Genomic DNA, 14,346 nt, shown 5'->3' on the forward strand with positions numbered 1-14,346 from the left:
TAAAGAGAAAATTAGAGAAACCAATTTGATAATATAATTAGTTTAAAATGCATTAACTAGATAAAAAAATTTTTTTTAGATAAAAATATTTTAAGGAAAGATTATCATATGAAAGCTTTTACTTTTCATTATTTTATCCTATTTTTTTTCTCAAAGCAGCAACAATGGATTGCTGATACTAATACCTAGAAAATGGTGAGTTTCTAATGATATCACAGTAAAATAAAGCTGATTTTAGGAGAAAAAGAATCTGACTCTTTAAATGCCTATTTCTTTAGTAGATCCTTGGAGAGATGTTTAGTGTCTACCAAAATACATAATTCATTAAAGTATTTAAGGTAGTAATATGAGAAATAAATTGTTAGATTCCATTTAAAATGCTGTAGAGTTATTTCAGGCCATGGTTTATATAAACTTTCATAAGTTTCACAGGTCCACAGAGGCACAAGTGAAGACATGATGTTGTAACTTAATCATAACCCCTCTCAAATGTCTGCTGGTGAAATGTAAGTTTGATTTTACAGCTCCAGTAGCATATTACGCTTTCACCTACTAGTGCTCAAATAGATAATTGTTTATGAGCTTTTATGACTACTTAGTTGGTTGTTCTATACTTTAAACATGTTCGACATTTAGTAAGCAGGTTGTTACAGACTGAATTGTGTCCCCCGCAAAATATGTGCTGTAAATCCTAACCTCTATACCTGTGATTATAATCCCATTTGGAATGGGCTTCTTTGTTATGTTAATGACATAGTATTAGTGTAGGATATGTCTTGAGTCAATCCCTTTTGAGATATAAAAAGAGCAGATTAAGTAAGGAAGCACATTTGGGGGTTGATGCCAAGCCACATGCAGATCTCCAAGAAATCATGAAACAGAAGCTGAAAGAACAAGGACCTTCTCCCAGACCTGACAGAGAGAAAAAACCTTCCCCTAGAGTTGCCCTGAATTCGGACTTCTAGTCTCCTAAAAAAAAAGAAACCAGTGCCGTCAAGTCGATTCCGCTCCTAGACTGTGAGAAAATACGTTTCTGTTTGTAAAAGCCTCCCACTTGTAGTATTTCTGTTATAGCAACACAAGATAACTAAGACACAAGTATTTGAAGACACGTATTAGTACAGATAGAGACTCTCAGTGGCTTACCTATACTGGCTCTTGAAGAATAAACAAGCAAATAAGTAAATAATCTAAACTCTTTACTACTAATGAAAACCAGCAGGGAGAAACCATTTTTTAAAAAGTACTTATGGTAACACTCTCCTACAGTAAAAATTTTTATATAGTTCTACCTGTTTAACAACTGACACAAGAAATATTATTCACTTAATGTTCTCATTGTTTTTCTAAAATTTTTTTTGATACAAATGGATTTATTGATTTTAGAGAGCTTTGGGGAAAAATCATGAAATGCTAGCTCAGCACTCTATTTTCCAATAGAAATATGTGAGCCACTTATATAGTTTTAAATTTTCTAGTAGCAAGATTAAAAAGGAAAAAACAAACAGGTAAACTAAATTTTAATAATATATTATTTAGCCCAATATAAAAACACTATCATTTAATTTAAACATGTAATCAGTATGTCATTGATTGAATTGTATCCCCCAAAAATGTGTGTTACAAATCTTAAACTTTATGCCTATGGTTATAATCGCATTCAGGAATGGGTTGTCTTTGTTATGTGAATGAGGCAGGATTAGCATCAAACTCTTTTGAGATATAAAAAGAGATTAAACAATTGAGCAGAAGGAGAGATGGGGTAAAACAGATGCCAAGACACATGGAGAATTCCAAGCATCTGGGAAGCAGAAGCTGAAGACACAATGACCTTGCTACAGAGCCGAGAAAGAAAAAGCCTTCCCCTAGAGTTGGTGCTCTGAATTCAAACTTCTAGCCTCCTAAACTGTGAGAAAATAAATTTCTGTTTGTTAAAGCCATCCACTGTGGTACTTCTGTTATAGCAGCACTTGATAACTAATACACAATATAATGAGATAAATTACATTCTTTTTTTCATACTAAGTCTTTGAAATACGGTGTATTTTATACTTACAGTATATCTCAATTTGGACTAGTCACATTTCAAATGCTTAATGGCCACATGTATTGGAGAATATGGAATATTCTGGTGGCGTAGTGGTTAAGTGCTACGGCTGCTAACCCAAGGGTCGGCAGTTCGAATCTACCAGGCGCTCCTTGGAAACTCCATGGGGCAGTTCTACTCTGTCCTATAGGGTTGCTATGAGTTGGAATCGACTTGACGGCACTGGGTTTGGTTTTTGGTTTACTGGAGAATATAGCTCTAGATGATAATGCAGGGGGTCCAATACTTTCAGATGAAACTAAATACACAGGCAACATTAAGGCAATTTAATTAAAAAAAAATGTAACTTATGAAACATACTAAGAAATATATCATTGTCTGGAACAGACTTTCCAATGCCAGTTTACTTTTTTCCCTTCATTTAATTTTTATTCCTTTACTTTTACTTGCTCCTATAACTAGAGGATGGAGCCCTGGTGGCGCAGTGGTTAAGCGTTCATCTGCTAACCAGAAGGTCGGCAATTCAAATCCACCAGCTGCTCCTTGGAAATCCTATGCTGCGGTTACTCTGTCCTCTAGGGTCGCTATATTGGAATATACTTGACAGCAACAGGCTTGTCTATTACTAGAGGAAAATCTTATTTGAAAGCACATTTTCTATTCTCTGATAGTTAAAATTTCACTGAGTAAATTGGTTCAGAAATTAATAATGATTTCCCTCATTGCTACACTTTACATTATATCTTTCTTCCTCAAAAAAATTGTATCACAATTAAAACTGTCACCTCAAAATACAATTTAATGCCAGAAAGAAAAACTCAAGATTTAAAAATTTTGTTAAAGCACTCATAATTGCTCTTGTTTGTTAACTTTTCATTATTTTTCTGCATCCTTAAGTTCCAAACAAATAAATTAATATGGCTAAAAGTTTATTTAATAAAGGACAGAGAAGAAAAAGAGCAATATTTTATTTATTGATTTTAGAGAACTCTGGGGAAAAAATTCTATTAAAAGCTGTCTCTAAAAAAAAATCAAGTTGAAATGCATCTGTTTTGTAGAAAACCACAAATGAAAACTAAAGTCACACAGTATGCCTGTATATCTGAGAATCTCTGTCTAAAGGTTAATAATAATCTCCTGAATCTTGACAATGCTATCTACTTTCAATAAAGCTCCAAAATTAAATAATAAAGTTATTTTGTTCCTTTAATTTGTTAGTCATTTTTGCATTTCGGCACTAGCAGTTAGCAATATCAGGTTACAAACAGCTCATGATGCTTTATGTGAATTTTCACCAGGCATTCGAGGCTTTTCTAAACATTTTATTATTCTAAGAGTACTCATCAAATATCTCACCCTGCAAAATGTGAACATTAATCTCAATCTTATCACAGAGAAACCTACACTTTTATACACTTTTCAGTTGTTAGATAAGAGGAGTTTTAATGTCTCTAAGACATCTAAGACTTTTTTTTTTTAAGAGTAACACTTGGATCAGTTATCAAAGACTGTTGAATAGTTTAATATATCACTGAAAGAATCTTCTAGCCACTTAATAATTACTTTCTTTCATTTTATTCTACTCCACTATAAAAAAGTAAATAGAGTTATTATATATTAGAGGACTGAGGGGTCTATATGGCCTTTGTCTTGCTAGGTTGTATGTAAGTTAACAAACAGTTATATACTCGACTTCCTTTAAGTATAGTTTCACAAAACATTCAGAATTTGAACTTTCTGGTAAGGCTCCAGGGACCCTCTTCCCTAACTAGGGAAGATAGCTTTCAACAGATCATAATGTTTGGAAGCACAATCAATAAGTATGATAATGGCTAACATTTACATAGTATTTATTAGGGCCAGGCACTGTTTTAAACGTGTTATATATATTAACTAATCAATATGTACAACTCTATGAAGTAGTCATTCATTTTCCCATTTTGCAGATGAGAAAACAGAGGCACAGAATGGTTAAGTAACTTGTCCAAGGCCCTAAAGCTAGTAGTGGCAGAGTCAGGATTGAAACCCAGCCAGAGCACAGCCTGGCTACAAAGACTGTGCTCTTAATTATGATGCTATGCTGCTTATTTATTAATAGATGAATGAATTAATATATATTGAACACTTACTACATGTTGGACATTGTTCTGGGTGCTTTTTGTGTATTAATTCATTTAATTATCACAACAACTCTGAGGTAGATATTATTATTTTCCCCATTTTATAGGCAAGGGAATAAAAACACACAATAAAAAAAATCGATTTATAGATATCCTATCTTCTGCCTGAAAAATACAAGGACTATAACACTTTCACACCTATCCGCCCCCCTCATCTAACTTCCATGTTAGGATAGTCCATTTTTTGTTTTTAACTCTGTCAAATTGTCTTTTGCTTTACAGTTAGTTTGTAATTAGATTTACTAACATGTTTGCTAATTTAGTTTTTCACCATTGCTCTTTTCATTCCACTCCTTTATCTGAAGTTTAATTACCTTCTAACAGAAGTGCCTTCTTTAGTAGTCCTTTCGGTGAGGGCCTATGAATGGTAAACTCCCAGACTTTATCAGAAAGCATTTTTCTTTCATCCTCACTTCCCGAATGAAAAGTCAGCTGTCATTCTTAGTTGGGATTTATTACTTCACTTCCTTCTTGAGTCTATTGATACTGATGAAAAGTCTACTATCAGTCTGTCATTCCTTGTAGATAATAGGTCTTATCTCTGATTGCTTAAGAATTTTTCTCTTAGTCTTTGATGTTTTGCAGTTTTACCATGATATAACTAGGTGTAGATTTGTTTTAATTCATTCTGCTCAGAATAAGCATGCTACTTTAATCTGGAAATACATGTCTCTATTTAATCATGGAAAGCTTATAGTCCTTGTATCTTCGATAATTGCCTCTGTCTCATTCTATTTCCTTCTTGTAGAACTTCTACCTGACATAGTTTGACCTTCTTATTCTATCCATTATTTCTCTTTACTGTTTTATACATTCTCTCTCTCTTTAACTCTCTGTGCTACATTGCTACAGTCTGGGTGGTTTCCTCACAGGTACTGTCCAGTGTATAAGTACTGTATTTAATTATGCCAAATTTGTTGTTTAACCTTCTACTCTCATTGTTTAATAATAACTCTGATGTGTTCTTGGAAGAAGGAGTGGAAAAGATTTACCATTCTTCCTCTTCTCTCAGAAGCATAAGAGTTTGGAGAAATTTGTTAGGGAGTAGGGAAGGGCATCAGTATAATATATAAGTCTCAGTTCTCTTAAAAGTAGAAAGTGAAGAGCTGGAGCCAATCACTCTGTGTTAAGTTAGCTATTTCTGGCCCATTTAGAGTCTAAGTAGAGGGAAGAAACAGAACCAGATTTCTCTTCCTTTTTATAACCACAAATGAATTTAAATTTAAGAGTAAGCTTCTGTTCATAAAGTTCAAATGTATATAGTACACATAAAAACCTGAGGGAAGGGTATTCCCGATGGAGAGAACTACAAGTGCACCTAAGGCAGGGAGAGCTCAGAATAACTGAATTATAGCAAGAAGGTCAATGTGGCTAAAGACCATAAATATGGGGAAGAGGAGGAGACAATGAGGTAGATGAGGTGATCAAGTATTAGATCATGCATGGCCTTAAAAGTCATGATAAGGTTCTGGGATTTTATTCTAAATATGATAGAAAGTGAGTAGCAAATAATATGCCATTAAAATAAAAATGCTTATTTAAACTATACCTTATATTTTGTACAAAATTTAAGAAGTGGAAATTGTTAATATAGGTTATGACCTCATTTGAAACTTAAATACCTTCATAAGTCATGTTTTCTTACTTATTTGGAACTTAAGTTACTTTAGAAGAATCAGGCTTTCTTAGTTTTAATATATGTACAAGATGAAGTATTAGGATAAGCAATGTAATGATCACAAAAGACATCATCTCATACAGAATTCTAGACACTATTCTCCTATTTTGAGACTCTGTATGTGAAGTATACATATTGAAGACTGCATAAAACATATACGTACAGTTTAATAAATAATTATAGAGTAAACCAGTGTAACCATCATGTAGGTCAAGAAGTAGAATACTGTCAGCACCTCAAAAACCCTTGCTGTATGGCTTTTTTAAAAAGAGCTTACTTAGTACTATAATCTGTAATAATTATCCACCTAAATGTCAACTGTGATCACGTGACCAATCTTTTTATGGGCAAAAGGAATATTCCATTTAGTTTATATTTAATTTCCATATGGAAATTGAGCACATATCCACTTAAAATCTATTCACATTTCAGTATAGAGATGTGCAATCTCTATGACATTAATTTTTAATTGTAAAAAAAAGATATCAGGTGCACATAAAACAGAATTATGAACTTGAAAAAAATATATACATCTTCATATGTTTTTGTGAAAGCAAACCTAATAGTAGTAGTTTTAAGATAAAAAGTATTAATTAGATAAAATCAAACCATTCAAAAGTTTAAGATCTCATTATGTGTTTCATTTAAAGAAAATTTGGTAAAGTGAGGAGACTTCTCTGTTTCTCTGTGGTTTATTGTATATCTTTAGCACTCAATAAGTGTTAAAAAATAAAATATGAATTAGCCTAATCACAGCATATTTAAATTACATTTTATTGAATTTGTGCATACTCAAAATTCTGTATGATAAAAACTCATATCACTGATTCATGACCTTTTCAAATATTAATCAAATCTATAAGATCTAGATTATGGTATTTTTAAAAATAGGTATTTTGGCAATAAACTACCAGAGAACAACAAATACATATGGTCAAAATTAAACTAACAATACTTTAAAATAAAGACTTTTATATTAAAATTAGTCTTTCCTCTAATGGAAAATTCCAAAAACCTTTTATCAACACATTCATAATAGTATATAATAAAGAAGGGAATGAAATATAATAAATAAAGCAAGTTATATAAAGATACAGTAAATGTGGATAAAACTAAAATGGTCAACATGGCTAAAAATAACATTTAGAACTATCACTCTTAAACTGTAGTGCAGCAGTACCTGAATTATGTGCTCTTTAATTTATGCACATGATGGATAGCTTGTTAAGAGGCATATCTGTAACCATTATAATTGATAGTAGCTGAAGGCAGTCAGGCTATAATTTCTATTTAATAGTCAGGATTGCAAAGGAACAAAGTCTGCAGTAGCATTTTTAAAATAAGTGCCTAAAAACTTTACATTTACACCTAAAATATTACCAGCTTTCTAGCTTTTTCTATGTTGAATTCTTTGGGAAGAAAAAATCAGCTGTAGCAACATCTCTATATTATTAAATCAAAATCTTGATTTAACCGATAACTAGAAAAATCTTAAAATAAGTGGAAAAGAATGTTTAACTAACCATTTGATGGTCCATTTCTGCGCTCCTGTTCTTTAGAGCTTATGGGAGAAACACATGGGCTCATCTGACAAGTTCCCGTTATTGGTGAATAAGTTGCAACATTTTTCTTCCTCTGGATTTTTGAAAGACCTAATGACTGGAAATAGACAAAAATTTTGAACAGAAATACCTGTTTAGTTATAGATCTTTAAAAACACTTTTGAGAACTCAGCAAAATCTAAACCAATTTTATTTTCCTTGTTCTTTCTTTTCAGGTTTCAAATATATTCAAATATAACCTTCAAAGCTAACAATATCAAACTATGTAGATAGTTCAGATCTCCACAATAATTAAAGCATCTCAATTTGATAGTTACAAAATTTTAACACTAAAAAAGATATTGTCCAACCACATCCTGACTCTTGCTTTCAACTGAATTTGAAGTATCATTATGAGGCTGGGCCAGGGAACTCTCAGGGGGGCCTATTAACTACGACCCACAAGGAAATTCTAGGATCAGTGCTATCATAAGCCTTTCGAAGTCACCGTGACACAATGTTGTTGCTGTTGTTAGAAACACCAGAAGTGGATACCACAAGAAATACTACAAGTGGATAGCTTTAACAAAGAAATTTATTTTCTTACAGTCTAGTAGGCTACAAGTCCAAATTCAAGGCATCAGCTCCAGGGGAAGTCTCTCTCTGTGGGCTCTGGAGGAAGGTTCTTGTCATTAATCTTCCCTGGTCGAGAAGCTTCTCTGAGCAGGAACCCTGGGTCCAAGGGATGCGCTTTACTCCTGCCACTGCTTTCTTGGTGGTATGAGGTTCCCCCCTCTCTGCTTGCTTCCCTTTCCTTTTATATCTTTAGAGATATAAGGTGGTGCAGGCCACACCCCAGGGAAACTCCCTTTACATTGGATCACGGATATGACCTGGGTAAGGGTGTTACATCCCACTGTAGTCCTCTTTAATATAATCTAATCTTGCCCCATCAACCACAGGCAGAGATTAGAATTTATAACATATGGGAAAATCACATCAATCACAAAATGGAGGACGACCACACAATACTGGGAATCATGACCTAACCAAGTTGACACACATTTTGGGGGGACACAATTCAATCCATGACAGGAGCCGTTCAGTAGGTACTGACTCATAGAGACCCTGTTTACAACAGAACGAAATACCGCCCAGTCCTGCGCCATCCTTACAATTGTTTTTATGCCTGTGCCCATTGTTGCAGCCGCTGTGTCAATCCATCTCATCGAGGGTCTTCCTTGTTTTTGCTGACCCTCTACTCTACCAAGCACGATGTCTTTCTCCAGGGACTGGTCCCTCCCAATAACATGTCCAAAGTATGTGAGACCAAGTCTTACCATCCTTGCTTCTAATGAGCATTCTGGCTGTACTTCTTCCAAGACAGGTTTGTCTGTTCTTCTGGTAGTCCATGGCTTATTCAGTATTCTTCTCCAACACCATAATTCAAAGGCATCAATTCTTCAGTCTTCCTTATCCACTGTTCACCTTTCACATGCTTATGAGGTGAATGAAAACACCATGGCTTGGGTCAGGCACACCTTAGTCTTCAAGGTGACTTTTGCTTTTCAACACTTCAAAGAGGTCTTTTGCAGCAGACTTGACCATTACAATGCATAGTTTCATTTCTTGACAGCTGCTTCCATGGGTGTTGATTGTGGATCCAAGTAAAATGAAATGCTTGACAACTTCAATCTTTTATCCATTTACCATGATGCTGCTTTTTGGTCCACTTGTGAGGATTTTTATTTTCTTTATGTTGAGTTGTAATCCATACTGAAGGCTGCAGTCTTTGATCTTCATCAGTAAATGCTTCAAGTCCTCTTCACTTTCAGCAAGCAAGGTTGTTTCATCTGCATATTGCAGGTTGTTATTAAGTCTTCCTCCAATCCTGATGTCCCATTCTTCTTCATATAGTCCAGCTTCTTAGATTATCTGCTTAGCATACAGACTGAGTAAGTATGGTGAAAGGATACAACCCTGGCACACATCTTTCCTGACTTTAAACCACGCAGTACCCCCTTGTTCTGTGTTAACTGCCTCTTGGTCTATGTACAGCTTCCTTTTGAGCACAATGAAGTGTTCTGGGATTCCCATTCTTCACAATGTTATCCATAATTTTTTAAGATCCACACAGTCAAATGCCTTTGCTCAGTCAATAAAACACAGGTAAACATCCTTCTGGTATTCTCTGCTTTCAGCCAGGATCCATCTCACATCAGCAATGATATCCCTGGTTCCACATCTTCTTCTGAATTTCTGGCAGTTGCCTGTCGATATACTGCTGCATCTGCTTTTGAGTGATCTTCAGCAAAACTTTGCTTGCGTGTGATATTAATGATTTTGTTCAGTAATTTCCGCATTCGGTTGGATCGCCTTTCTTGGGAATAGGCAAAAATACGGACCTCTTCCAGTCAGCTGGCCAGGTACCTGTCTTCCAAACTTTTTGGCATAGACAAGTGAGCACTTCCAGTGCTGCATCCGCTTGTTGAAACGTTTTAGTTGGTATTCCGTCAACTCCTGCAGCCTTGTTTTTCACCAATGCTTTCAGCGCAGCTTGGACCTCTTCCTTCAGAAGCATAGGTTCTTGATCATATGCTGCTTCCTGAAATGGTTGAATGTCGCCAACAGCTTACCTTAATGATACACAATAGCTTATCTTAAATGACAACCAAAATAATGTACAAATAACTGAGCCTGGTATTTAATAAGGCCTTTGAGAACTTGGCCTATCCTATAAAAATCTTCTCTGCAGCTTCCTTCTCCTTGCTCCTGTAAACCTTACGTATAACTTTTATTGCAGTTAACATATTTCAATAATTTTATACATTTCTGTCTGCCTCACTAGATTCTGAATACCTTAAAATAAATATAAGTTCTTCATCTTTGTAACCAGAACTAAGAAATGTTTGATGAATGAATGACTTAAAAGGAACAGTACAGTAAACTTGGCAAAGTCACTCTATTCAGAATATATTCATTTGTTCATTAGTTTATTCATCCAATATTAACTGGCACCTAGTGTCTAAGTCACCAGGCTATGCATATTTGTGCCTCAGCTCATGTTGTGATGCAGTGGAACGCACTCCTTATCTTCCCAGAGACCTGGTCTTTCTTTAGGTTAGGCCTCCTTCTTGATGTGCTGACTCCAAACAACTGTTATCACACTGTTCATTGCTCTCTCTTCTGAATTCCTCCAAAACTTATTTTCCATGCTTATTGGTCACCCAGCATTTGTTAACTACCATGCATGAAGAAATATAACAAAATGTCCTAGTCTCAGGGAGCTTAAAAGTTAAATAGGAGAGAGGAGGTCTTAAGGAACTCCACATGTAACAGAAATTCAAAGCAGAGAGAAAAATCAAAGCAGGCTACGGTTATCTGTTATATAGAGAGGATGCTTGTAAGGGAGGGGGTGACAGATGAAATCTAGAGGTAGAACAGAGAGCATAGGTTGGATCTGGGTGATTAAGGAAAGGTCTGGAGGCTCAATATATATTGCTTTAGCTTAGGTGTTAGGTGCTGTCAAGTAGATTTTTGACTCATAGTGACCACATGTGATCAAGCAGAACTGCCCCATAGGGTTTTCTAGGCTGTAATCTTTATGGGATCAGATAGCCAGGTCTTTCTCCTATGGAGCTGCTAGGTGGGTTTGAACTGTGAACCCTTCAGTTAGCAGCTGAGTACTTAACCATTGTGCGACCGGGACTCCTTTTTAGCCTGGAAGTAAACTTGAAATAGCTACATAATTTTGCATGGTCAACCATCCTTTATTTTTAAGACACTCATGAAAGAAATAGTGACTTTGTCACCTTTTTCAATAATTTTGGTATTAGTTTCAGAAACTATAGCATCAAAAACATATAAGTAAAATCTTTTACAGGTAAGATTTTAAATGATAAATACTTCTTTGTATTGGGGAACAAAAGACATTCACTCTTTATTTTATGTGTCCATAGTAGCCATAAATATAACCAATATATTATTAAAAAATCAAACTATAATACCAAGTTATAGCTCTAAAGCAATGTCTTTTTTGTAGGGTGAAAGGGTTTTAAGTCTCTTTATCAGGTGGTTACTATTACCTCTCCATCTTGAGTTTTCACCTGTTTATATGTATTCGGTCATAAACCATGACATTTATCCAATCCCTACCCTACTTTTCCAAGAATTTATTGCTTAGAACTCTCACTGTGTATGTACATGAAAGTCACTACCCTAATGTACATTTATGTCGATCTGTTTTGCTATTTTCACGAAAAAATTATTTTATCCAATTGCCAAATGTCTAAACACTGCAACTGCAGATCATACATTTCTCCTTGAAAACAATTTTCTAGCTTTCCTTAAAAAAGAAAAGAAAAAAAAAAAAACAACCAAAAACCCTGTGTGTGTGTGTATTTTATTTGCCTCACCTTAAATATCCTGAGGCTTCTCTTTTTCTTCTTTTTTTGGTTTTTGGTATTACTTCAAAAGAAAAATGTCTGTCTATAGCTATTATACATATATGGGAAAATTAAAATATACCTTTGCCTATATAAATGACCTCAGAAACAAGCTACCTGGGGGGAAAAAACCCCAAAACCAAACCAGGTACCATGGAGTCAATATGATTCACGGTGACTGCTGTATTTCAGAGCAGAACTGCCCTCCATAGGGTTTTCATGGCTGTGACCTTTCTGAAGCAGATCACCAGGGCTTTCTTTCAAGGCGCCTCTGAGCGAGTCTGAACTGCCTGGAGTTAGGCTAGGGGCACAGTCCTCTACTGCCATCACTTCAGACACCAACAGCAAGTTCAGAGGTCCCCAGGCCACCTTCACTTCTGACAAGCTAGCAAAAAATTCTAACTACCTCCTCAGGACACCAGCTGCAAGCTTGGGGGTGCCTATGCCATGCTCACTTCTGAGCAGCTGCCTCCAAATTCAGGGATTCCCACTACTCCCTTAGGTTCAATAATTGCTAGAACAATTCACAGGACTCAAGAAAGCCCTATACTTCTTATTAGTTTTATTATAGCAAAAGGATACAAATTAGAACCAGCCAAAGGGAGAGATGCAAAGGGTAAGGTCTAGGAAGGTCCCAAATGCAAAGGTTCTGTGTCCCTGGAGATGCATCACCCTCCTAGTACCTTGATGAATGCAGAGTATTATCGATCACATGAACTCCCCCAAAACTCACTGAGGCTTCATTACACAAACATGACTGACTGAACCACTGGTTATGATTCATTGGTCAAATGTCCAGCACTCCTCTACTCCCCAGAAGTCAGGCTGATATCATATGGCTCAAAGTTTCAAACCTCTAATTACATGGTCTTTTGGGCATGGCCAGTCCCATCCTGAGTGATCTCGTTAGTATACACACATTTTTATATATTTGCCTAGCTGTATACACAAAGGCATAATCTTACTTTCCTAAATTTTCTTTCCTCTTAAAGTTTTACCATGGTCCTTTAACTTTAATCCCTGAAGATGCCAGAAATGATTCTAAATTAGTTTTAAAGCCATCTAGGAATTTCCAATCTTCCATCTCCCAAACTTTGAAGGACCTAACCCACTTATTAGACTCCCACAATAGAAAGAGTTTAGAAGACTGGGATTTGAGAAAAGACTGAGCTACTAATTGAGAAATTGAGCACTCAACAAAGATGAGTGCCACTTACCAGGCCCTTTAGAAAAAGAGAGGGAGAAAAAAGTGAGATGAACAGATTTGCCTAGGAGTTAGAGAGGGACTCGGGATGCAAACAAAACGTATAAGGAAACAGAAATCAGAAAATAAGTCACAACTACTTGGTGATCTACTTCTAAATAATCAGTCATGAAAAACCCTATGGAGCTTACTTCTACCCTGACACACATGGGGTTGCCATGAACTGGAATTGACTTGATGGCAACTGGTTGGCTGGTTACTTCTGTAATAAGTTACAACTGCTTGTAATATTTACTGACTCCTTAGAGATATTTAACACCACTACTAAACAGAAAAATGCCATGCCCTAAGATTCTGTCTATGATCACTGAAATGCCACTGTACTTTTTGTAAAGGAGGTCAAACATTGTACATTAGCAAAACTGAAATTTGGGCATTGATTTTTCTGCCTTAAAAAAAAAAAATCAATGTTCTCTTCATAATTTGAAATAGATATGACATTCTCCTCCGATATCTCTCACAAATTGTAGCTTGCTTCTTCACCTTGTTTAAAGCACAGTCTACCAAAACGGTGCCTGCATTTTATTGATTTTTACCTATTATGAACAGTCTAGAAAGTACTAACTAAGGGTTCTTTCAGGATGACATATGGGATGTAAAGGATCTGTTATTATTATTATGAATTCTAGCCTATGCTGTCACCAAAATATTTAAAACACAGGTACTGGACAAGCAGAAACAAAAGAAAAAAAGAATTATGACATCTAAAGGTGTTGCTGAAAACTCTGTTCATGGCCAAAAGGACAGAGATCAAGCTGGGGAGAACCAAATGAGACAGATAGGGTTAACTGTGCTGGCAGAACAAAAGAACTGTTAAAAGATTACCATCTAAAAAAAAAAAAAAAATTTTTTTTTTTTTTTTAGAAGTTGGATAAACAGGAACCACACCCTGTCAACATCAGATAAGGTTGAAATAAGATTTCAGATAAGGTTGAATTACTATCTTAGTGTTTTCCTAATCCCTTTCCCCTTTACAGGCTCCAGCATATGGCAGAACAAAGTGTGACCCCTGTTTAACCTTCCTTAGCCCTCTAAAGACGGCTTTAGTGCCGAAGATCAGTAGGCTTGGCTATATCCCGTAAGTGATGCCTAGGGCTGCCGAGAGGACTCCACCTTGAATATCAGCAGGTTCCATTTCGGATTCCAGATGCCCTCAAAACCTAATTTGCATGCACTGCCATTCTGAGAAGT

At 35.6% G+C, this 14,346-nt stretch overlaps 1 protein-coding gene across 1 annotated transcript in view; it reads right to left on the bottom strand.

Moving 5' to 3' along the window:
- The window catches only part of ITGB3BP (integrin subunit beta 3 binding protein), a 90,279-nt gene that overhangs the window by 31,009 nt on the left and 44,924 nt on the right, over positions 1–14,346 (bottom strand). Inside the window, exon 3 of the mRNA XM_049879468.1 lies at positions 7,429–7,564. Within this exon, the coding sequence (XP_049735425.1) occupies positions 7,429–7,564 (136 nt within the window). The remainder of the gene's footprint in view (positions 1–7,428; positions 7,565–14,346) is intronic.

Source organism: Elephas maximus, chromosome 3 (genome assembly GCF_024166365.1).
Source record: "Elephas maximus indicus isolate mEleMax1 chromosome 3, mEleMax1 primary haplotype, whole genome shotgun sequence".
NCBI classification, from domain to species: Eukaryota; Metazoa; Chordata; class Mammalia; order Proboscidea; family Elephantidae; genus Elephas; species Elephas maximus.